General features: G+C 38.3%; 1 protein-coding gene across 1 annotated transcript; it reads right to left on the bottom strand.

Moving 5' to 3' along the window:
- Positions 1 to 880: 880 nt before the first annotated feature.
- On the bottom strand, positions 881 to 23,161 carry LOC147823393 (uncharacterized). The gene is made up of 3 exons (XM_087193263.1): positions 22,879 to 23,161; positions 21,394 to 21,429; positions 881 to 14,202 (listed from the first exon to the last, which is right to left on the bottom strand). Exons 2-3 carry the CDS (start codon positions 21,398 to 21,400, stop codon positions 13,775 to 13,777), a joined length of 435 nt encoding a protein of 144 aa, XP_087049389.1. The 5' UTR covers positions 21,401 to 21,429; positions 22,879 to 23,161; the 3' UTR covers positions 881 to 13,774.
- Between the last annotated feature and the right edge of the window lie 331 nt (positions 23,162 to 23,492).

Genomic DNA, 23,492 nt, shown 5'->3' with positions numbered 1-23,492 from the left:
AATGTTTCTCCTGCAGAGATATATCAACACTCAAGCATATTCGCCACACATCTCGGTAGCACTGGGCATTTGGAAAGTGTGGCCCATTTCTTCCTCCAGCACACTATTCCAATATTTGTGCTTCTCCAAGTATAGAGTACTATCCAAATGTAACATCCACTGTGGGATTTGGACCTACAGGACAGCTTTTCAGTTTTTGCGAAGAATTTGTACAGAGATAACCCTTTCAGTAACATTTAGATTTGGGGCTTAGCCCCCAAGTTCTTTAAATAAGATTAAATATCTACAGTTTAGCTATGCAAGCAAAATAGGACTAGTAGTATGAATTCTTAGCTCTTAGAATTAAAGCTGTGTGGGTCAAGAAATAGTTTTCTTAAAGGGAAAGAGACCCTCCCCCCCTATTCTGGGCCCAGAGATTTTCCAAGAGGTCTCAGTTTTTCATCTGAAACCGCAACAGTGGCAGGAATAAAGATTCAGGACAGGTGCAGTGGCAGCCCACACTGCGCATATGCTTCTGCATGAGATAACTTGTATCCACACAAATTCAGCAGGAAGAAAGAAAAACCCTTATTAAACAACTGCAACTGAAAAGAATTCAAAACACAGGCTAAGAATCCTTAATCCATAAATTGAAAATCTGAAATACTCTAAAATCAGAAACTTTTTGAATGGAAAATTCCATACCATGAAACATTGTTTTGTGCACAAAATTATTAAACTAGTATCTAAAATTCTGTCAGACTATGTGTATAAATTGTAAATAAAACATAAGTGAATTTCATGTCTAAATTTGGGTCCCAACCCCAAAATATCTCACAATACATATGTGAATATTCTAAAATCTGAAGCACTTTCGGTCTCAAGCATTTTAGATAAGAGATACTCAACCTTTTAATAGGATACTCCCAATTATAACTACAATTTAAACATCAAAGTTAAAAAAACTAGGGGGAAAAAAACTCATCACAAAAGAATTAATATATTTTAAAGGTTAGATTTATTAAAGCATATAACTTGAAGTAAATTACCTCAAAGCATCTGCTTCACAATTACGTCTTGAATCCTATGGCTTACAGGCCAAAAGTTGGTAATAACTCAGATTCACCAACTGTAAAATGGTTAAAATTAGTGACATATCCATGCTAAGGAATAATATTACCTGAAATAAAATGGATGAATCTTAATTAATGTTGAGCAAAAACATCAAATCAGAAGAAAAACTCCTTATGATTTTTTAATAGAAAATTTCAGAGTAGACAAAACAAACCTAAACAGGAGTAGAAAAAGAGAAAAGAAAGTATTCCCCCACAGAGTTAAAATGATGGCGACCTTTCCCTGTGAGGAAGAAAATTGCAATTCTGTAAGGACACACAGGAAGGGGTGGGGACTTATGGATGTTGGCGATGTTCTAGTTCTTGAGTTGGATAAGTGGTCACATATTTGATGTTCAATTTTAACCATGTGTTAAAATTGACATATGTATTATGTCATGTACATATGTATTATGCTTTTTTATGAAAATATTTTCTACTTCAAGTGTAAAGTGTTTCATTTTTTAAATTGCAAGGTGATTTTCCCATAACTTTATTCTGTAGAGCTTTAGAGGGAAAGAAAAGGAAGATAATTATTAAAAAAAAAACCTCCCAAAGCAAGGTTAAATATTGTGCCCCTGTTCTCATCTTTACATTCTAAGTTGTGCTGGGCTCTAGGTTTAATGCTAAACATACAGTAGATATTAAATAAATATTTGGTGGTGTTGAGGGTTTAAGTAATGATTTATGTAAACATCGGAGGCTGCTGCACAGAACCTATTCTGACTTTTAAATTGACCAGAGGAACCTCACTGTGGTGTGTCTGAGCTTGACTGTAGAATATAAGAAAGTCTCATTGATTTGTCAAGTTGACAGAATTTGGGATATTGTTTTGTTGCAAACCCAGTGTTTGCAAAATACACATTCTCATACATGGTCCATAGGTCTAAATTAATTCGTGTAAAATTAGCACAACATTTTAAGGAGGGCAGTTTGGCAGTATTCATCAAAAACATTCAAAATAATATCTTTTGACTCAGCAATCCCACTTCTAAAAATTAATCTTAAAGAAGTAGTCATAGGATATTTGGAATACCATTATTTACAAGAGAAAAATAGGAAATGATGCGAATATCCAGTGATACATAAGTTGTGAAATAAGTTGGGGTATACTCTCCTCAGTGGAATTTCATGAAGTCTTTAAAATTGATGTTGTAGGAGAATATTTTAAAGTTTGTAAATATGTTTGTAATCCACTGTTATTTTAAAAATCTGGCTATAAAGTGCTAAAGTTTAGATCTCGAATACCACCCCTGGCCTATGTATTGAAAGCTTAGTCCCCAGCCTATGGAAATTTTAGGAGGTAAGGCCTGGTGGGAGGAAGTTAGGTCCTTGGGAGTGTCCCCTTGAAGGGGATATGGGGACCCCAATCTCTTCTCTCTGTTTCTTTTTCTTCCCAGCCACCAGAAAGTGAACAGTCTTCCTCTATCACATGTTCCCATTGTGTACTGTGTTCCACTGGTCCAAAGCAACAAGGCCCAGTGACCATGGATGGAAATCTTCGAAACCATAAGCTAAAAGAAACCTTTTCTCCCTTTAAGTTAATTGATCACAAGTATTTATGATACTTTGCACTGGAAAGTTGACTAAAATACAAAGTTCTACATATAATTTAATTGAAAGTGATAGAAAGGAAAGAAGAAAACAGGGAGAGAGGGAGAGAGGGAAGGAGGGAGGGATAGGAGAATGAATCCACCAGAAAATATAGTAACTTTTTAAAAATCACCATTTGTTCTCTCTCATGTGTTTTTGTTTGTTTGCTCAGGTGACTGGGTTCAGATGAGCAACTGTTGTATTATCCTCCTTTTGGAGACTCCTATAGGGTGACCAACTCATCCTACTTTGTCCACGACTTCCTGATTTTAGCACTAAGAGTTCTGTATGCAGAAAACAACCTGGGCCTATTGGGACCATGAATCCAAGAGTAGAACAGCAGATACACACCCAAAATGAAAATAGTGACAAAACAGATAGAATTAAAGTGAAATATAGTTTACTTCATTTATCTACATCTTCTACATTATATCACATTTATGCATGCTTCTGAGACAAAAAAAATTTTAAATTAAAGCTTCATTGTCCATTATTCCAATCACTGACACCATTTCAATGCAATAAGCATTCTGTACCACATATAAAGAAAATGAATGGTATAAATAAGATCATCTTGAAGATGTTTAAAACCTTCCAATTTGGGTCAGAAGTTCCAGTCTTGTTTCCTGCTGATAGAACACATTCCCAGCAGGAGCAGCAGCTAATCTGACACTGATTACCAACCAGGTGGGGAAAGTGGGGGCTGTGGGGTTTTAAGAGCTCCTAAAAGTAAGCCTGATGTAGTCCTACTCACGCTTGGTTAAGAATACATAAAAATTTTGTTCTTATAGTTTGATTTGTACATTTTTAAAAGATACTTCAGTTTTAGTACTCTGTACCCAATTATCCTTTCTTAGTTGAAATTTATGAAATTTTGCACACTTTCATATGCTTGCATATTTATTCTAAAACTTTATGTCCTAGGATTGAAGTGGACTAAATTTAGTACAATGTTTTAGGTACATGAGCTGTCTGTGGTTGAGATTTCCGGTCTTTTATATCAACTAGCATACTTGTTATATACATTCTTCTTTCACCAGTTTGGAATTATCCTGTTTTCACTATTCACTAGTTGAGCAGCCACAGGCTAGACTCATTTCCGTTCCATAATGAATGTTCTTGAAACTTAAATCAGTCCAAGTTGTTGAGTACATAGTCAGATGCAGAAATTAAGGTGATAAATTTAGCTAGTATTATCCTCTTTTAGCAAATTTGTCTTTCTCCCTCTTGCAGGATTACATGTACAAACGTGCATACACATATGATTTTGTTTTCTGGGAACTTCACTTTCTGCATAAAAGATTCCTGCCATAAAAGATTCCCTAATGCCTTAAGAGAAATGCAATAAGAAGTGAGCGATAAGCTACCATGGAGACGGGGAGGAAAGCAGGCATGATATTCAGGTTTAACTAGTGAAATAATGGTTTTACAGTATGTGAGCAATCTGATGCTAAAGCTGTGGTCTGTTCAGAATCAACTACTTCCCCTTCTTTGCCAGCAAATCCACATAAGTTACTGTAGGCCAATAATTAAAAACTAACAGCAGAGCTCCTCCCTACTAACAAGGCTGCATAATTGTTACTCATTTGGCAAAGACACATTCCATATTATAAAATAGAATATTCTCTTTTCCAAGGTTCCCAAAAGAATGTCATTCTAAATGCACTATTAGCTTCATTGGAATTATATCCTTATTGTCGGGGCAATAGAGGTTTAAATTAGAAAAAGTGTATTTTCTTAAGTAACATTTGACCCTCCCTCATGGAGTTTTCTTTTACACTGCCATGTCTTATGGATTTAATTTCCACTAATACAGAAAACAGGCCCTAGCCCTCTGGAAAGGAGCAAACAGAGGAACTGTAGCTCTGTCTACATGGGCTTTGGCAGGATAGTCTGGAGTTGCTCAGGCCCAGACCTCAGCCTCCTGGAGTCTCTGAATTGAATTGCCTATAGTTTGCTATGGCTGTAACTAGGCCTACACAAGAGGAAACCCATACCTTCTGAAGCAAGGAGCACTTTCTCTTTGTTTCACAAAAAAAATATCTGATTAGTTGTCAGTAGATTAGCCTCATTGCTTTACAGGCAGTGGATTGATACAATGGAGAGGAGGAAGGTTGAGCACTGAAATACTGAACTGTTGTATAAAGCTTACCTCATATATCCTGAGACTTTGTGTAACATGTGGGAACCACATAAAAGAAGGAGAAATACAGACCATGAATAGTGACACAAACTCAAAGGGGAGACAACCAGGAATAAAGAAGAGTGACTAAAATACTGGTTCCCTTCATAAGACATTTTCAAAGAAAGTTTTATTTGCTTTGAGTATAAGCATCAATATCATGAGATATTTCAAAGCACATATACAGGATATGCCTTTTTTATAGGCATATATCTTTCAGGTCACCTAATTCAATATTTTACAAATAAGAGTATATTCCAAAATCATCTGAATGACCTGGGTAAAAATATACATATTCTTGGGTCAAGACATCTACATTTTTTAAACAAATTTTCCAGGTGATTTCACAGCACTTCATCATTTGAGATTCATTCATTCAGACTGTTTCTATTTCTTGTAGTCCTGCATACAGTAGCTGGTAGACCATTCTCCACCAGCTCTGGCAGACAACTTGAAATAACGCAAAGTAATATTGAGAAATTGTAAAGTAATAGACACAAAGTGCTCAAATGTGCACCATATATGTTTATTGCTATGTATGTATTCACTATAGGTCTCAGGTCTGCACACGCCTTTCTTGCTATTTTTAAACAAATAGAAAATCATTAATTAAATTAATTATTTTCAGTTTTAGTATTTTTTTTCAAACCAAACCTGTCATTATATAAGAACTTCTTTTCTGAGCAGGATTTGCTAAGCCTGCCATATTTGGTTAAAAGGCAAGATTTGTAAAAACCATTCCAGTGTTCATTTATCACACACTTCTAATCAGCTTAGGTATTCTAACTTATGTAAATTAGCCTAACGGTAGAAGCTTCAATTCTTTGGTTATTTTTTAAATATTCTCAGGGCTGGGGATGTAGCTCACTGGTAGAGTCCTTGTCTAGCACAAGCAAGAATCTGGTTCAATCCCCAGTACTACACCAAACCAAACCAAACCAAACAAGTAAATATTCATTTCACCTGTGAATAATGGTTAACATTTGATCTTTAATGTTGACTAATTTATGCTATTCAATTGATTATAATTCTCGACCATGTTCAACTTTACATTAAGTCTGAAAATTATTATGAAAATGAAATTTTTATTATGTAAATAGGCCATTGCTTATTTTAATATGAATTTAAACACCTGAAACAAGTACAGGTGTTCTGTGGTTACTACTTGAAGATCTCACACTAGTTGTTAGTCTTTTCAGCAGAAATCCCATCTATGCATCTAACACCTGAAAGTTTACACTGTTCTTTATATTATCTAGTTCCATTAGCTCATTCCAACACACCAGCAAGCTCTTCAATGGCAGTGCTGTTTTGCAGATGGCAGAAACAATGTGTGTACCTTGGGAAGAATGTGCTTATACAAAGCTGACACTTTGACTGACTCTTCTTTTGACAATCTACAAAAGATTTTTACTAATTTTTGTTGCTTTGACTTATAATAAATACACTAAAATCTCATAGATGAACCACACTTGGCTTCTCCGTAGATTTGGTTGTGAATGCAGATCAGATCACATCCCCCAAGTACATGGTGGTGTAAAGTGAGGTCACTCATTGTGACACAGGAAGCCAAATATGTGGGTGTTTTCTCCTCTCTGGACAATGAGTTACAATGGGATTCTACAGTCTCAGCAATAACTGCCTTACACTAGAAGTCCTGCTTAAGCACAAGCTTAGAGCTGAGTCCGATTTTCCTGACCATTAGCTCTTTGAACTTGCATTCATGGCTGCAGACCAGAAGATCCTACATGCCTGAAAAACACCATTATGTTTTTTTATAACATCCAAATAGGACACAATAGATACTGGTAGGATCTGGGATTTGGGCCATCACCACCAGGTCTTGCCTCTACCAACCCATTTCTTGTCTTCCAATGTAACCTACGTAATGATAGACAACTACAATCAGCTAAGCTCCACTAACAACCAAGGAAAAGCTTAAACAGAATGTGCTCCCAGAGGGTGGCTTGGCATTCAGAAAATAATGGACCTTCTAGAGACAAGGTCATCACTTTTGGTACAACGTGGAATATTGATGCTAAACCTGGGCTTACAGGCCACAGAGTAGAAAAGAGAAGCACTGTGACAGATCAGGATGACAATGGGGGAGATATGAGTTAAGCAGAGGTTTGTAATACCCTTCAAATCAGAATGCCAACTCTAGTGTTATACCTTATGTTACCCTGGTCAAAGATCAGTAACACCAGGGGAGAATATAACAACTAAGCTTTGAGGGTTTAACACAAACACATCAGCCCTTAATCATCTGTGCAAATGTGGTCTTTCATTGTGGTACTTGGAGAAATTATTTCAATAATGTTACCATTGGTCAAAACATTGTGGGTCCTTTGGAGTAGGCTTTGGCTTTGATCCAAAATGGCACCATGTGCCATTCATTATAGCAAGTTTCTTTTTCACTGAAGACTCTTGATTGTTGAAAAAAAATCAATTCCCTTCTCAAAGGTAGAACTGTATTCTCATTTGGGACATTCATTCATTTGTTCATTTATCTAATCATCAACTATTTACTTAGTACCTACCAGGTGTCACATATTGTGCTGAGCATGTACACAAGAGAAAGTCCTCCCATAAGGAACACATATTTAATAGGAGAGACAGATATGTATACACCTAATTAGAATACAAGAAGATATATGCCTAGTACAAAGTAAGTACTATATATGAAAACATAAAGGAGGGAATAGTAATTCAACTTGGATGACTAGGGAAAGTTCGTTAGAAGGTAAACATGGATATTTATGGTATATATATAGATAGATATAGATATAAACTGTCTGTATATACATGATATAGTAAGATGAAAGTTATACTTTGTAAGATGTCAATTAGAAAAGAAGAATGACAGAACAGAAAATAATTCTTCAAGGTCAAGATAATAACATAAATAAGGACATTAAACTACAAAACTGCATGGAGTAGAGGGCCAAGACAATTTAATAGGGGGAAGAATAGTCTCTTTAATAAACGGTGCTGAGACAACTGGAAATCTACTTGTGAAATATGAATCTGGACCCCTAATTTCACCCCACAAACAAAACTAACTAAAAGCAGATCATAGATCTAAATGAGAAAACTAAAGCTATAAAACTCTTAGAAGAAAATTCAAAAGTAAATCTTCGTGACACTGGATCAAGCAATGATTTCTTAGATAATGACGCCTGAGCAGAGCCACTAATGAGAAGACTGGCAGGGCAGAGTATTTTAAAATATTTTAAAATATGTTTGTTTCAAAGCATATCATCAAGAAGTAAAAAGGCAACTGACAGAAAATATTTACAAATCATATATCCAATATGGGACTTAAAATCAAAATATGTAAAGAACACTTAATACTCAATAATGAAAAGACAAATGACCCAATTTAAAAATAATAGGCAGGGCTGGGGATTTAGCTCAGTGGTTCCAGCACCTGCCTCGCAAGTGCAAGGTCCCAAGTTCAATCCCCGGTACCAAAAAAATTTAAAAAAATTAAAATAATAGGCAAAGAATTTGAATAGGCATTTTTCTAAAGAAATGTGAATGGCTAATGAACATATGAAAAGATGCTCAAAATCATTGTTAGGAAAATACAAATCAAAACCACAGTGAGTTACTACTATACACCCTTTAATATAGTTACAGTTAAGAAGATAAACAATACCAGGTGTTGATGAGGAAGTGGAGAAACTGGAACTCTCATACATTGCTGGTAGGAATGAAAAATGGCACAGCTGCTCTGGAAAACAGATTGGCAGTTTCTCAAAATGTTACTATAGGACCAAGCAATTCCACACCAAAATTATATACCCAAAAGAAATGAATATACATCCAAACAAAGACTAGTACGCTAGTATTCAAAGCAACATTGTTCCTATGGAGGAGTAGACAGAATCCTGGAAAAGTAGAACAAGACCAGGTGGTACAAAGCATTGAATGCCAGCCAAAAGATATGATCAAAGAAAAAAAGATAATTCTAACAACAGTGTAGAAAATTAACTGAAGGGGTGCAGACAGAGAATGAACAAGTGAGATGTTTCCATATTAAAGATTAAGAAATGGTAAGTATCTAAATGAGAACACAGGCTGAAAGGATGACGAGAAATGGATAGATTTAAGAAATATTTGGAAATACAAAGTCCAAAGACATATCTTAAAGGGGAGTTCCAAAAACAAAAACAAACACAAAGAACTTTGGTGACTGCAGCACCCCTGAAATAAGTAGGAAGCTTCCCAAGGTCCCTCCTGTGGAAGAAAACAATCTGTTCCTCCATTCTGCTTTCTGCACACTCTGCACCACGCGTGCTGGGCTGGACCCCTGCAACTCAAGGACACAAACCCCAAATTAGCTCAGTGCTTCACAAAGTTGTTTTGTTTTAAAAGCTGACCTACCCTGTTTGTGTTTTTTATCAGAAAAAAATGAAGAAAGAGTAAACAGTAGTTCAAGCAGGTAAGTGTTGTTTACCCCTTTTCGATTGACAGTGTGGCCTAAAACTCAGCTGCCTCCAATAATTTAAAAACATATTTCCTGCAGCTAAAAGTAGTGGCCTTCCATTGCTGTGGTTCTAAATAATTGAACAACTATATCTCTTTTTGTAAAATTAACCACATTTAAGAAATAAGTGATTTCATGATCACTTAAACCAAGTTGTGACATCTTTCCACACTATCACTTACCTTACCTGAAATCAGTCCTAGCTATGGGCTCATGTAAGTGGCTTCTGCAAACTTTTAAAAGCATGCCCTAAATCAGATCACCTGAGAACTCATTAATTGAAAGCCAGAGGATATGAGAAAAATGATTAACTATTCCCCTGGCAGATAGGGATCAGGGGCTAAAGAACTGGAAAGAAATAGACTGAGAAAAGAAATCAACGAACCAAATCATCTCCCTGCTTCCAACTGCAGAGCTATGGAATGAGATCTTTGCCCTGGGGACTCATAAACCCTTTTGCTTAAATTAGAAAGTTTAGATTCCATTCCCAGCAAAGGAAGACACTAGGGATTTTAAATAAGCAAGGTAAAAAGCAAAATAACTGTGCTTTTAAGCCTGTAATGCAAACAAGTGGATGGGAAAGGCTGAGGATGCAGGGAACGGGAATCACAGACTCCTCCAAGGTTATGGCCCTTGCTTTATAATCGGAGTTTCAGGCAGTGCACAGCATCTTGTGTTAGATAAACAATCCAGGATTAATCATGTAAAAAGCTTGAATGGTTTCTGTAAAATTTATGAATGTCTAGGTCTCACAAAATGAATTTTTAGACAAACCAAGCTAAAGATGTACTTTATTGTAACCAGTTGAAAATGAAGGATCTATGGAAAGAGAGGGTAGCCAGCTGTTTTTCATCTTTACCAAGAAAAAAGTCTCAATTCATTTCTAGATACTAAAGTTAGACAAAAGAAACAACTTTCCAGCCTATAGCCTTCTATCTGCCACTAAAATGGCACACAGAAGATGTTGATTATTTCCATTACAGAGTTTTTAAGGACAGATAAGTTAGCTTATTAGGTGGATTCTCTATCCATGGCAAAAACTGAGCATGGAATGGCAGAAGAGGTGAATCTACAAACTCTATTTTTAAGTCAATTTTATTGGTACATTTTAGGTATACAATATAATGACATTCATAATTGGAAATTTGCACCTTTACATAATCTCTCTTGGTTCTTATTTTTCACCCTTCCCCTGCCCTCCCTTCAACCCCTCCATCCCCCCCTATTTACAGACTTTGTTTCCATTTTCTCATATTAATTCCATTCCCTTCTTTCCTTTTCCCTACCCCTCCCACTTCCCCTTCCCATTTACCCCTTTTCTTCCTATTTCATATTATCTATTACAGATTTTAGTCCTTATTTAAACTTTCAGTTTCTCACACTAGAAAAACTATTCGGTATTTACACTTCTGTGTCCTATTTACCTCACTTAAGATTACGGCCACAATGTGCATCCATTTATCTATAAATGTCTCTAATTTCTCATTTTTTACAGATGGGTAGTACTCCATTTTACTTTGTAAAAAAACAAAACACACACTTTCTTTATCCAGTCTCCTGTTGATGGGCAATTGGGCTGCTTCCAAGTTTTAGCTATTACAAATTGTGCTGCTATGAACATGGGTACACATATATCACTGTGGTATGATTCTTTTAATTCTTTGGGGAAGATCCCCAGCAGTGGAATAGCTAAGTCAAATGGGACTTCCAGTCCTAGTTCTTTGAGGTATCTTCATAATGATTTCCACAGTGGTTGGACCAGTCTACACTCCCACCAGCAGTGGAGCAGGGTTCCTCTTTCCCCACAGCCCCGCCAGCATTTCTTATTGGTGGATTTCATGAAAGCAGCCATTTTTTCTGGGGTGAGGTGGAATATCAGTGTTGTTTTCATTTGCATCTCTCGAATGACCAGAGATGATGAACATTTTTTCATCTGCTTATTTGCAATTTCTACTTCTTTGTCTGAGAAATGTCTGTTCATTTCAGATGCCTATTTTTGGATTGGGTCTTTAAATTGGGAGGTCTGATTTTTTTTAAGTTCTTTATAGATTCTAGATAGTAGACCTTTGTCTGAGGAATAGCAACTGAAAATTTCTTCGCAGATTATGGGTTGTCTCTTCACACTGTTGGTGGTTTCTCTTGCTGTGCAGAAGCTTTTTAATAAGAAGAGATCCCACATGTTGATTGTTTGTGCTTGTTCACAGGCAACTGAGGTTTTGTTCATAAAATCTTTTTCTACACCAGTGTCTTCAAGAGTTCTACCTAATCTCTGGTCTAGCCAGTTCAGTGTTTCTGTTTTAATATTTAGATCTTTAATCCATTTTGATTTTAGTTTAGTGCATGGTGAGAGACATAGGTCTACTTTTACTCTTTGGCAAGTTGAAACCCAATTTTTCGAGAACCGTTTATGAAAGAGGCTATCATTCCCCCAGTGAGGATTTTAGGCTCCTTTGTCAAAGATGAGGGGGCTGAGTGTGTCTGGGGTTGTTTCTGCATCTTCTAATCTGTTCCACTGGTCCTCAGGTCTGTTTCTTTGCCAGTATCATGCTGTTTTTATCACAGTAGCTTTGTAGTATAGTTTCAAGTTGGGGGTTGTGATATCGCCTGCCATGTCTCTGTTGCCTAGAATCGCTTTTACTATTCTAGGTCTCTTCTTGTTCCAAATGAATTTTTGGATTGTTTTCTCGAAGTCCATGAAGTATACTGCTGGGATTTCAACTGGGATTGCATTGAATCTATATAGCAATTTTGGAAGTATGGCTATTTTCATTAGGTTGATTCTTCCTACCCAAGAGCAAGGGATGTCTTTCCATTTTCTGATATTGTCTTCAATCTCTCTTTTCAGAGTGCTATAGTTTTCAGAGAAGAGGTCTTTGATTTCTTTTGTTAGGTTGATTCCTAGTTATTTCAGTTTTTTGGAAGCTATTTTGCAATGACTTGTTTGTCCTACTTCTCTCTCAGTGAATCTGTTATTTGTGTAGAGGAAAGCTATTGATTTTTGTGTGTTGACCTTGTATCCAGCTACTCTACTGCATTTGGTTATTAAGTCTAGAAGACTTTTGGTGGCATTCTTGGGGTCTTCTATACAGAGAATCATGTCATCTGCAAATAATGACAATTTGACTTCTTCATTTCCTATCTTTATTCCTTTGATTTCTTTCTCTTGTCTAATTGCTGTGGCTAATGTTTCCAAGGCTATATTGAAAAGGACTGATGATAGTGGACATTCTTGTCTTCTTTCTGATTTTAGTGTAAAGGATTTCAGTTTTTGACCATGTAGTGTGACGTTGCTTGTTGTCTTTCCATAGATTGTTTGATCTCTCTAACAATGTGACTGTGGGGTGTTGAGTTCCCCCACTACTTTTGTATTAGTGCTTATTTGAGTTTTCATGTCCATTAGCATTTGTTTTATATAGTTGGGCACACTCATGTTTGGTGCATATATATTTATGATTGTTATCTCTTCCTCTTGGACTGTTCTCTTTACCAGGATGTAGTGTCCTTCTTTGTCTCTCTTAATCAGTGTTGATTTGAAATCCACTTGATCCGCAACAAGGATAGCTATTCCTGCTTTTTTTCGGGTTCCTGTTGCATGGAGTATTGTTTCCAACCCTTAACTTTCAGTGTATGAGTTTCTTTTTGAATGAAGTGTGTTTCTTGTATGCAGCATACTGTTGGATCTTGCTTCTTGACCCTTTCTGCCAGTCTATTTCTTTTGAATGGTGAATTGAGACCATTAACATTGATGCTTAAAACTGATACATATTGACTTATCATTGTCATGACTTTTTCTTTTTCTTGGATTCTCCCCCTTTGCATTTAATTTCTTGTCATGCCCCATGGATTCATTCTGTTGAGCTTCCTGGGGTTGTGATCCTGGTTGTCTTTTCCTAGGATATTGTCTAAAATCTTTTGGAGTGCTGGTTTGGTGTTCATGAAGTTCCTAAGGTGCTTTTTGTCATGAAAGTATCTTATTTCTCCATCAATTTTGGAAGATAGTTTTGCAGGATACATCAATCTGGGTTGGAGGCTGCTTTCCTTTAGGGCTTGAAATACATCACTCCAAGCTCTTCTGGCCTTGAGGGTTTGCACTGAGAAGTCTGCTGTGATTCTTAGGGGCTTTCCTTTCTATGTGATCTGTTTCTTTTCTCTAACTGCTTGTAGAATTTTGTTCTTCTGTTGGGTTTCTGGAATCTTAATTTTCATATGCCTATGTGTAGATTGTTTTTGATCAAGGCTAGTTGGAGTTTTATATGCCTCACTTATCTGTATGTCAAGTTCTTTGGGCCTGCTTGGGAAGTTTTCTGCCATCATTTCTGTGAACGGTTTTTTTTTTATGTTGTCTGCACTCTCTCCTGTTTCTTCATTGACTTTGATCAGTCTTATGTTATTCTTCTCTGCATAGTCTAGTGGCTGCTAGATTGATTTCTCATGTTTCCTTTCTATTTTAAAGCAATTTTGCTTTTCCTGGTCACTAATTGCAATCTTATCTTCTATATCTGAAATTCTGTCCTCACATTGGCTCATTCTGCTATATAAACTTTCAGGGGAGTTTTTAATCTCCTGGAAACCTGTTTTCATCTGTTTTATGGTTTCCATTTGTTTCCTATGTTGTGATTTTATCATGTTCCTCAGCTCCTCTTTTTTTTTATCTGTGTCCTCTCTAGATTTATTAATCATGTCTTGCACTGTGGGCACAATCTCTGCTGTTACATGAGAAATTATTTCTGATTTCATTTTTTGCAGATCCTCTTTTGATGCCAGTTCAGGGCATCCAGGTGGTTGAGTATCAGATTTTTCCATCTCATTTCCCACTGGGGTTGCTTTAGGTGATGAGAAAAACCCTACAAAAATTTCAAATAGAGGGTCTTTAGCTCAATCTGATAAAAGCCATCTATGAAAAACCAACAGTATCATGCTAAATGGTCAAAAACGGAAATCCTGCACAATAAAATCAGGAACAGGGCCAGGGATTTAGCTCAGTGGTGCTGGCACCTGCCTCGCAAGTGCAAGGTCCCAAGTTCAATCCCCAGTACCAAAAAACAAACAAAAAAAAATATCTTTATGGGCCGGAGATTTAGCTCAGTGGTTCTGGCACCTGCCTGGCAAGCGCAAGGTCCCGAGTTCAATCCCTGGTACAAAAAAAAAGAGAATATAACAGAATTAAAAAATTTTTGGGCCAGAAATTTAGCTCACTGGTTTTGCTGCCTGCTGTGCAAGCGCAAGGAATGAGTTTGATCCCCGGTACCAAAAAAAAAAAAAAATCAAGAACAAGACAAGGATGTCCACTATCACCACTCTTGTTCAATATAGTCTTGGAAACGTTAGCCACAGCAATTAGACAAGAGGAAGAAAAGGATTTGGAAATGAAAGGAGTAAATGAAAGAGGGAAATGAAGGAAATAGGAAATGAAGAAGTCAAATTGTCATTATTTGCAGATGACAGGATACTCTATATAGAAGACCCCAAGAACTCCACCAAAAGTCTTCTAGACTTAATAACCAAATGCAGTAGAGTAGCTGGATACAAGGTCAACACACAAAAATTAATAGCTTTCCTCTGTACGAACAAGAGGCTCACTGAGAGAGACACAAGGCAAACAATTCCTTTCACAATAGCATCCAAAAAACTGAAATACCTAGGAATCAACCTAACAAAAGAAATCAAAGACTTCTTCTCTGAAAACTATGGTACTCTGAAAAGAGAGATTGAAGACAATATCAGAATATAGAAATACATCCCTTGCTCCTGGGGAGGAAGAATCAACCTAATGAAAATGGCCATACTTCCAAAACTGCTATATAGATTCAATGCAATCCCAACTGACATTCCAGCAGCATACTTCATGGACCTTCAGAAATTAAGCCAAAAATTCATTTGGAACAAGAAGAGACCTAGAATAGCAAAAGCAATTCTAGGCAACAGAGACATGGCAGGGGATATCACAACACCCAACTTGAAACTATACTCCAAAACTGTGATAAAAACAGCATGATACTGGCAAAGAAACAGACCTGAGGACCAGTGGAACAGATTAGAAGATGCAGAAACAACCCCGGACAAATTTAGCCACCTCATGATTGAAAAAGGAGGGAAACACCCTCGCTGGAGGAAAGATACACTCTTTAATAAACGGTTATGGAAATATTGGGTTTCAACTTGCCAAAGAGTAAAAGTAGACCTATATCTCTCAACATGCACTAAACTAAAATAAAAACGGGTTAAAGATATAAATATTAAAACAGAAACCCTGAACCGGCTAGAACAGAGGTTAGGTAGAACTCTTGAAGACATTGGTGTAGGAAAAGATTTTATGAACAAAACCTCTGTTGCCTGTGAACTAGCACGAACAATCAACAAGTGTGATTTCTTCTTACTAAAAGCTTCTACAAAGCAAGAGAAACCACCAACAGTGTGAAGAGACAACCCACAATCTGGGAAGAAATTTTCACCTGCTGTTCCTCAGACAAAGGTCTACTATCTACAATCTATGAAGAACTTTAAAAAAATCAGACCACCCAAATTTAAAGACCCAATCCAAAACTGGGCATCTGAAATGAACAGACATTTCTCAGACAAAGTAGTAGAAATAGCAAATAAACATATGAAAAAATGTTCAACATCACTGGTCATTTGAGAGATGCAAATGAAAACAAGGATGAGATTCCACTTCACTCCAGAAAGAATGGCTGCTATCATGAAATCAACCAATAACAAATGCTGGAGGGGCTGTGGGGAAGGAAGAACCCTTCTCCTCTGCTGGTGGGAGTGTAGACTGGTGCAACCACTGTGGAAATCAGTATGCAGATACCTCAAAGAACTAGGACAGGAGGTCCCATTGGACCCCGCTATTCCACTGCTGGGGATCTTCCCCAAAGAATTAAAAGAATCATACCACAGTGATATATATGTGCCCATGTTCATAGCAGCACAGTTTGTAATAGCTAAAACATGGAAACAGCCCAAATGCCCATCAACTGGAGACTGGATAAAGAAAATGTGGATTTTTTATAAAATGGATTGCTACTCAGCCATAAAAAATGAGAAATTAGAGACATTTATAGCTAAGTGGATGCACATTGAGGGAATACTCTTAAGTGAAATAAATAGGACACACATGTATTAATACCAAATAGTTTCTCTGGTGTAAGAAACTGAAAGTGTAAATAAGGACTAAAATGTATAATAGGTAATGTGAAATAGGAAGAAAAGGGGCAAAGGGGAAGGAAGTGGGAGGGATAGGGGAAAGTATAGAAGGGAATGGGATTAATATGAGAAAATGGAAAAATAGGAACAAAATCTTTGTAAATAGGGAGGACTGGAGGGGTTGAAGGGAGGGCTGGGCAAGGGTGAAAAATAAGAACCAAGAGAGACTATGTAAAGGTGCAAATTTCCAATGATGAATGTCATTGTATTGTATACCTAAAATGTACCAATGATTAGAATGAATAATCAATAATGCAAAATAGGAAGAAAAGGTCCAAAGGGGTAGGGGTATTGGGAGGCGCAGGGGAAAGGAAAGAAGGGAAAGAAAAAATGCTGAGAAATGGAAAAAATGGAAATAAAGTCTTTGTAAATAGGGAAGGGTGTAGGGGGTGAAGGGAGGGCTAGGAATGGGGAAAAAATAAGAACCAAGATGCATTATGTAAATGTACAATTCCTAATAAAAGAATTTACCAAAAAAAAGAAAAACACAGTATCATACTAAATGGTCAAAACTGAAATCCTTCACACTAAAATCAGGAACAAGATAGGGATGTCCACTATCACCACTCCTGTTCAATATAGTTCTGGAAACATTAGCCACACCAATTAGACAAGAGAAAGAAATCAAAGGAATAAAGATAGGAAATGAAGGAGTCAAATTATCGTTATTTGCAGATGACATGATACTGTATATAGAAGACCCCAAGAACTCCACCAAAAGTCTTCTAGACTTAATAACCAAATTCAGCAAAGTAGCTGGATAAAAGGTCAACACACAAAAATCAATAGCTTTCCTCTGCACGAACAACAGACTCATGGAGACAGAAATAGGGCAAACAATTCCTTTCACAATAGCATCCAAAAAACTGAAATACCTAGGGATCAACCTAATAAAAGAAATCAAAGACCTCTTCTCTGAAAACTATAGCAATTTGAAAAAAGATATTGAAGGGGATATCAGAAGATGGAAAGACATCCCTTGCTCCTGGGTAGGAAGGATCAACATAGTGAAAATCGCTATACTTCCAAAACTGCTATATAGATTTAATGCAATCCCAATTGAGATCCCAGCAGCATACCTCATAGACCTTGAGAAAACAATCCAAAAATTCATTTGGAACAAGAAAAGACCCAGAATAGCAAAAGCAATTGTAGGTAACAGAGACATGGCAGAGGGTATCACAACCCAAACTTGAAGCTATACTACAAAGCTCCTGTGATAAAAACAGCAAGGTACTGGCAAAGAAACAGACCTGAGGACCAGTAGAATAGATTAGAAGATGCACAAACAACTCCAGACACACTCAGCCACCTCATCTTTGACAAAGAAGCCAAACACCCTCGCTGGAAGAAAGATAGTCTCTTTAATAAATGGTGCTGGAGAAATTGGGTTTCAACTTGCCAAAGAGTAAAAGTAGACCTATATCTCTCGCCATGCACTAATCTAAAATCAAAATGGATTAAAGATCTAAATATAAAAACAGAAATGCTGAACCGGCTGGAACATAGGTTAGGTAGAATTCTTCAAGCCATTGGGGTAGGAAAAGACTTTATGAACAAAACCTCAGTTGCCCGTGAGCTAGCACAAAGAATCAACAAGTGTGATCTCTTCTTACTAAAAGCTTCTGCACAGCAAGAGAAACCACCAGCAGTGTGAAGAGACAACCCACAATCCAGGAAGAAATTTTCACCTGCTGTTCCTCAGACAAAGGTCTACTATCTACAATCTATGAAGAACTTTAAAAAAATCAGACCTCCCAAATTTAAAGACCCAATCCAAAAATGGGCATCTGAAATGAACAGACATTTCTCAGACAAAGAAGTAGAAATAGCAAATAAATACATGAAAAAATGCTCAACATCACTGGTCATTCGAGAGATGCAAATGAAAACAATGCTGAGATTCCACTTCACTCCAGAAAGAATGGCTGCTATCATGAAATCAACCAATAACAAATGCTGGTGGGGCTGTGGGAAAAGAGGAACCCTGATCCACTGCTGGTGGGAGTGTAGACTAGTGCAAGCACCGTGGAAATCAGTATGGAGATACCTCAAAGTACTAGAACTGGAAGTCCCATTTGACCCAGCTATTCCTCTGGTGGATATCTTCCCCAAAGAATTAAAAGAATTATACTACAGTAATATATGTGCACCCATGTTCATAGCAGCACAGTTTGTAATAGCTAAAACTTGGAAGCAGCCCAGTTGCCCATCAACTGGAGACTTCATAAAGAAAATGTAGGTTTTTTATAAAATGGAGTACTACTCAGACATAGAAAATGAGAAATTAGAGACTTTTATAGCTAAGTGGATGCACATTGTGGCAACACTCTTAAGTGAAATAAATAGGACACACATGTGTAAATACCAGATAGTTTCTCTAGTGTGAGAACCTGAAAGTCTAAATAAGGACTAAAAGCTATAATAGATAATGTGAAACAGGAGGTAAAGGGTGAAAGGGGAAGGGGAAGTCAGAAGGGTAGGGGAAAGGAAAGATGGGAATGGAATTAATGTGAGAAAATGAAAAAATGGAAACAAAGTCTTTGTAAATAGGGAGGGATGGAGGGGTTGAAGGGAGGGCAGGGGAAGGGGGAGCGGAAATAAGAACCAAGGGCGATTATGTAAAGATGCAAATTTCCAATGATGAATGTCATTATATTGTATACCTAAAATGTACCAATAAAATTAATAATATATATATATATTTAAAAAATAAGGGCCAGGGATTTAGCTCAGTGGTTCAGCACCTGCCTCGCAATCTCAAGGTCTCGAGTTTGATCCCAGGTACCAAAAATAATAATAATAAAATAAAATAAATATAAGTATATACTGAGCTGTTTTAGCCTCTGGAGAGACGACCAAACCCAAAACAGGTAAGTGCTCTGCTCCCACAGAGCTTCCATTCTAATGGCGTGAGTTGGAAGACATACTGTACAATAATCATTTATATGGATACTAGTTGGTGATAACATCTGTGAAGAAAAATGGAGAGAAGAGAGTGTGGTTGGTACTGGAGTTAAGCAGCAAACTGCTCAAAGTACTAACTGTACTTACTGAAGCACTCATTTCTGGGTGCTGATCCTGCAGGAACTGACAGAGTACCTCCTTGAATCCTCACCTTGCCTGCTCCACCTTTGTTCCAGCCTTGACTGAATACCTGCTATTTTCTATGAATAAACAGAGAAGGCTTTATCTGAAAGGTAAATTTGGGCATAAAAACTAAATTAAAAAGCCACATATCCCCAAATCTAGGGAAAGGCCATTCTAAGCAGAGAAAGCCATGTGTGCAAATGTTCTGAGGCAGGAGAGCACATAGTATGTTCTAGCAAGATTTTTCAGAAAGTTCACCAAGAGAAAATGTACAGAAGAGATGAGAACCAAAGACAGAACCCCACAAAGAGCACAGACAGGGATAGACAATGGGAAAAAGACTAAAAAGGAGAGACCTCCAGAAAGGTAGACGATAACCAGGAGTGCGTCTTGCAAACAAAGCTCTAAGAGAAACTTTCTGAAAAGGAAACTCAATTCTCTCAACCACTGCAAAGATTAGGGATAACCCAAAAGAAGTCAGAATTCATTTAGAGGTGGCAAGTGGAACTTGTTCTGACTTTGGGAAAAAACAGTTTTGTACTTGGGGAGCATACCAAAATGAATTACATACCTGAAAGGAAATTTTGGTGTCCCCTTCTAAACAATCTTCTCTTTGGTAAGGAGAATCACCATAATTATGTCCATTTTGGACAAACCCAAGAAATGTGACGACTAAAATTACAGTCCAACTTGAATGCCTTCAACTCAGACAAAATAGTCTTCCAGGAACTGATTCATGACTAAAGCCTCTGACTTCATGTCCCAGCTGGCCAAACCCTCTCCCATCAGGACAGTCAGTTGCTGACGTGGCCTTTCCCTACAGGAATGCATAGTCTCATTCTCTCATCAATAATAGAGGCCCAGACTGGTCTCACTAAACACACTGGTCTTAGGAGCACCCTAGAATTCACCCGATAGAGTATGGGATCCTCAACCTCAACACAGGGCCTGGATGAATGGCATCATTTATTAACTATGAGTGAGCATGAAATGTTCAGGTCAACCAAAGCCAAAACTCTGCTAGAGGAGGTAGTTTCCTTCTAATTACATTGCAATGCTCTAGGGAACTGTGGAACTATAGTTCACCCACTATGTAAAACAAAATTACCAGTATCAGCAAGTGTGTGGTATTACGTGGTTTAAATCAGAATGAGAGGGAGAAAACATCACTGTAATGAAGTCCTACAAAAGACTCATTATATAAAAATCAAAAGAAAGCCAAGGAATTTAATATGCCCAAGCTCACACCTGCCCATTGAATAATAATATTATCTTCCAATTTTTACTATTTGAAAGTAAAATCTATAAAACTAAGACATTCTAAACAAAGTTTCATAAGTTTCTAATCATTTTTGAATTTCTAAACAAATTGTTTACTGAGGAATGCTTATACAGGAAAAAAAATTCCCATCCCCACATTTTTAGTTAATTTATACTAATAACCTTGAAAGCAGCTTAGATTCTTTTCTCTCTGAAGGATACTTCAGCAAAAAAAAGAAAAAAAAAGGTATGAATTATAAGCTACACCTGCTGGCTGACACCTGCTTCTGGCTCCTTCCTCATCTAAAATGGTTGACTGAAATGGAAATGAAGCAGGAATTCATCATTAAGGGTCAGTTCTTGGCCTGGGGGTTGTGATGAAAGAATGTACTTGGATAAGAACCAGAAAATTCCTGTACTTGGCCATTTAGCAAGTGTCTTGGTGGGCTGGGGATATAGCTCAGCAGCAGAGTACTTACCTAGCATGTATGAGGCCCTCAGTTCAATCCTCAGTACTGCAAAAAAAAAAAAAGGAAAAGAAAAGGTTTTTTGGTGATAGCTAGGCAGTAATTAATTCCCAGACCCTGGTGTTGTATGTGCATTGTGTGTGCTCTTGGGGAGAGCATGTCAGGACAACTGAGGGCAAGGAGTCTGCAGCCACATACCAAGTAAAAGAAAGTGCTGTTTAAGAAAAATAAAATAGATTGTGAGCATTTCACATAGCCATTGTTTGCATTAGAATTAGAGATTAAACAGACATCTGTCTCTTGATATAAATGTATTAACATGCCCAGGATTGAAACACCTGAAAATTTAAATACTTCAACAACCTATTTTCTAATGTGTCAACTTTATCCTGCCACCAAAACCACAAGGCAGTAATCTGCTTCCTGTTTAATCTGTCCGGGAAATAGAAAAGGATGTGACTTTCCCTGGATGTTTGTGTTTGTCCATTCAGGTTTTCCTCTGATTGATGTGTGTTACCATAATTGCAACAGTCCAGCAGCACCCTCACTGCATGTTTTAAACAAAAACTGGGACAAGAGCTGGGAATGTAGCTTAGTGGTAGAGGGCATGCCTAGCATACACAAGACCCTGGGTTCAATCCCACGCATACAAAGAAAAAAAAAAAAATAGAAACTGGAACAACCACCACAAAAAACACGGGGGGGGGGGGGTGGTCATACGTTTGGACAACTGGTAGACCTCATTTGATCCTGTCTTAAGGAATGATCCCATGATACTAAAATGTAAACCCAGCTCCAATGGAGTCTTCGATGTTCTCAGGATCATCAGAAAACCCACATTGTGAAATGGCATGGTCTCCAGGGCTCTATCTATGGGCAGTCTTTCACTTTTCTTCTACCAGACTGATAAGCGTATTTCCATAGTCCCACAGCGACCCGTCCGCGGGTGGCCATTCTTGGAGCCATGGGAAGCCCAGCGGGCCGTCCTTCCCTGCTCTGTGGCCCGGGTACCTCGAAGCAGCAGGGCCCTGGGGACAAAGGGCCACCCCAAACCACCCCTCACCCCCACCACAGTCGCACGTGAGCCCTGAGTCCTCCGAACCGTAGTGTTTCCTGTGAAAAGGGACAGGGAGGCGCCTCTGAAGAATAGATCTTAGAAGAATTTTGCAGACTTCCCTGGGCTGCTCTAGCCTTAGCTCAGAGGACACCAAAAAGAAAAGTGGGGTCGGTGCTGTGACGATGTCTTCCCAAACGGCAGGCCCACTTCTAGCAATTCCAAAAAAATAAGAAAGGCCGGCGAAGGCGCTTCCTCTGGAGGTTGAGCAGACCTGGGACATCTCCACCCTGCAGGGTCGCTGCTGCCAGCGGGGACAGAGAGGGCTCGAGTACAGGAAAATGCGCCTTTCCATATTATGAAACACAGGGGTTCGGCGCCATCTGTCCCTGCCCAGGCGCCCCCTGCTCCGCTCGGGGAGGATTTGCGAGAGCGCGGATCACCTCGTAGATGAAGCAGGCGCTCCGAGCCTCGGGCTGCGCAGACAAAGGGCGCGCGGCTCCTTCCTTCCCGGCGCGCGCGTTCTGCCTCACTACACAGACTCAACGCGCGCCGCTCCCCCAGTCCCAAGAAATGAACTTGACCTGAGCTAAAACCAACAAAGGCAGATCTGGTAGGAGCTGCGGAAGTGCCCGGCACTGAGTCTACCAGCGGAACCCATTGAAATGCAAATCGCCCGGCCTTGGCCCCCACAAGCTCTGAACTTCGGAGCCCAGGCGCAGTGGCCTCGCACCGGCCCTACATCTGCAGCGTCCCAGTCTGGGTTTCTGGAAGTCGTTATCCCATCGCTCTCCTCCGCTTCGCCCTTCCAGACCGAGGGAGGGGACACTGCCCGAAAGGCAGCTTTCCCTGCTGTCCAGCCAGGGAACAGAAAAATCCAGCCCGCTGCTGCATTAAAAAATTAAAAATTCCACAAGGCCGATTACAGTTGTTGTTTTTCTCCCTATCCTAAATATTTACTCACGTAAATCCTGTGGGCTTGCTTGCTTGCTTGCTTGCTTGCTTGCTTGCTTGCTTGCTTGCTTGCTTTCTTTCTTTTCTTTTATCCGGCAAGAAC

The sequence above is a fragment of the Heterocephalus glaber genome, unplaced genomic scaffold (assembly GCF_053883595.1).
Source record: "Heterocephalus glaber isolate CG9 unplaced genomic scaffold, H.glaber_assembly_v1.0 deba00001586, whole genome shotgun sequence".
NCBI lineage: Eukaryota > Metazoa > Chordata > Mammalia > Rodentia > Bathyergidae > Heterocephalus > Heterocephalus glaber.
The sequence above is the reverse complement of the archived record's forward strand: the minus strand, read 5'-3'. Positions and strand labels throughout refer to the sequence as shown.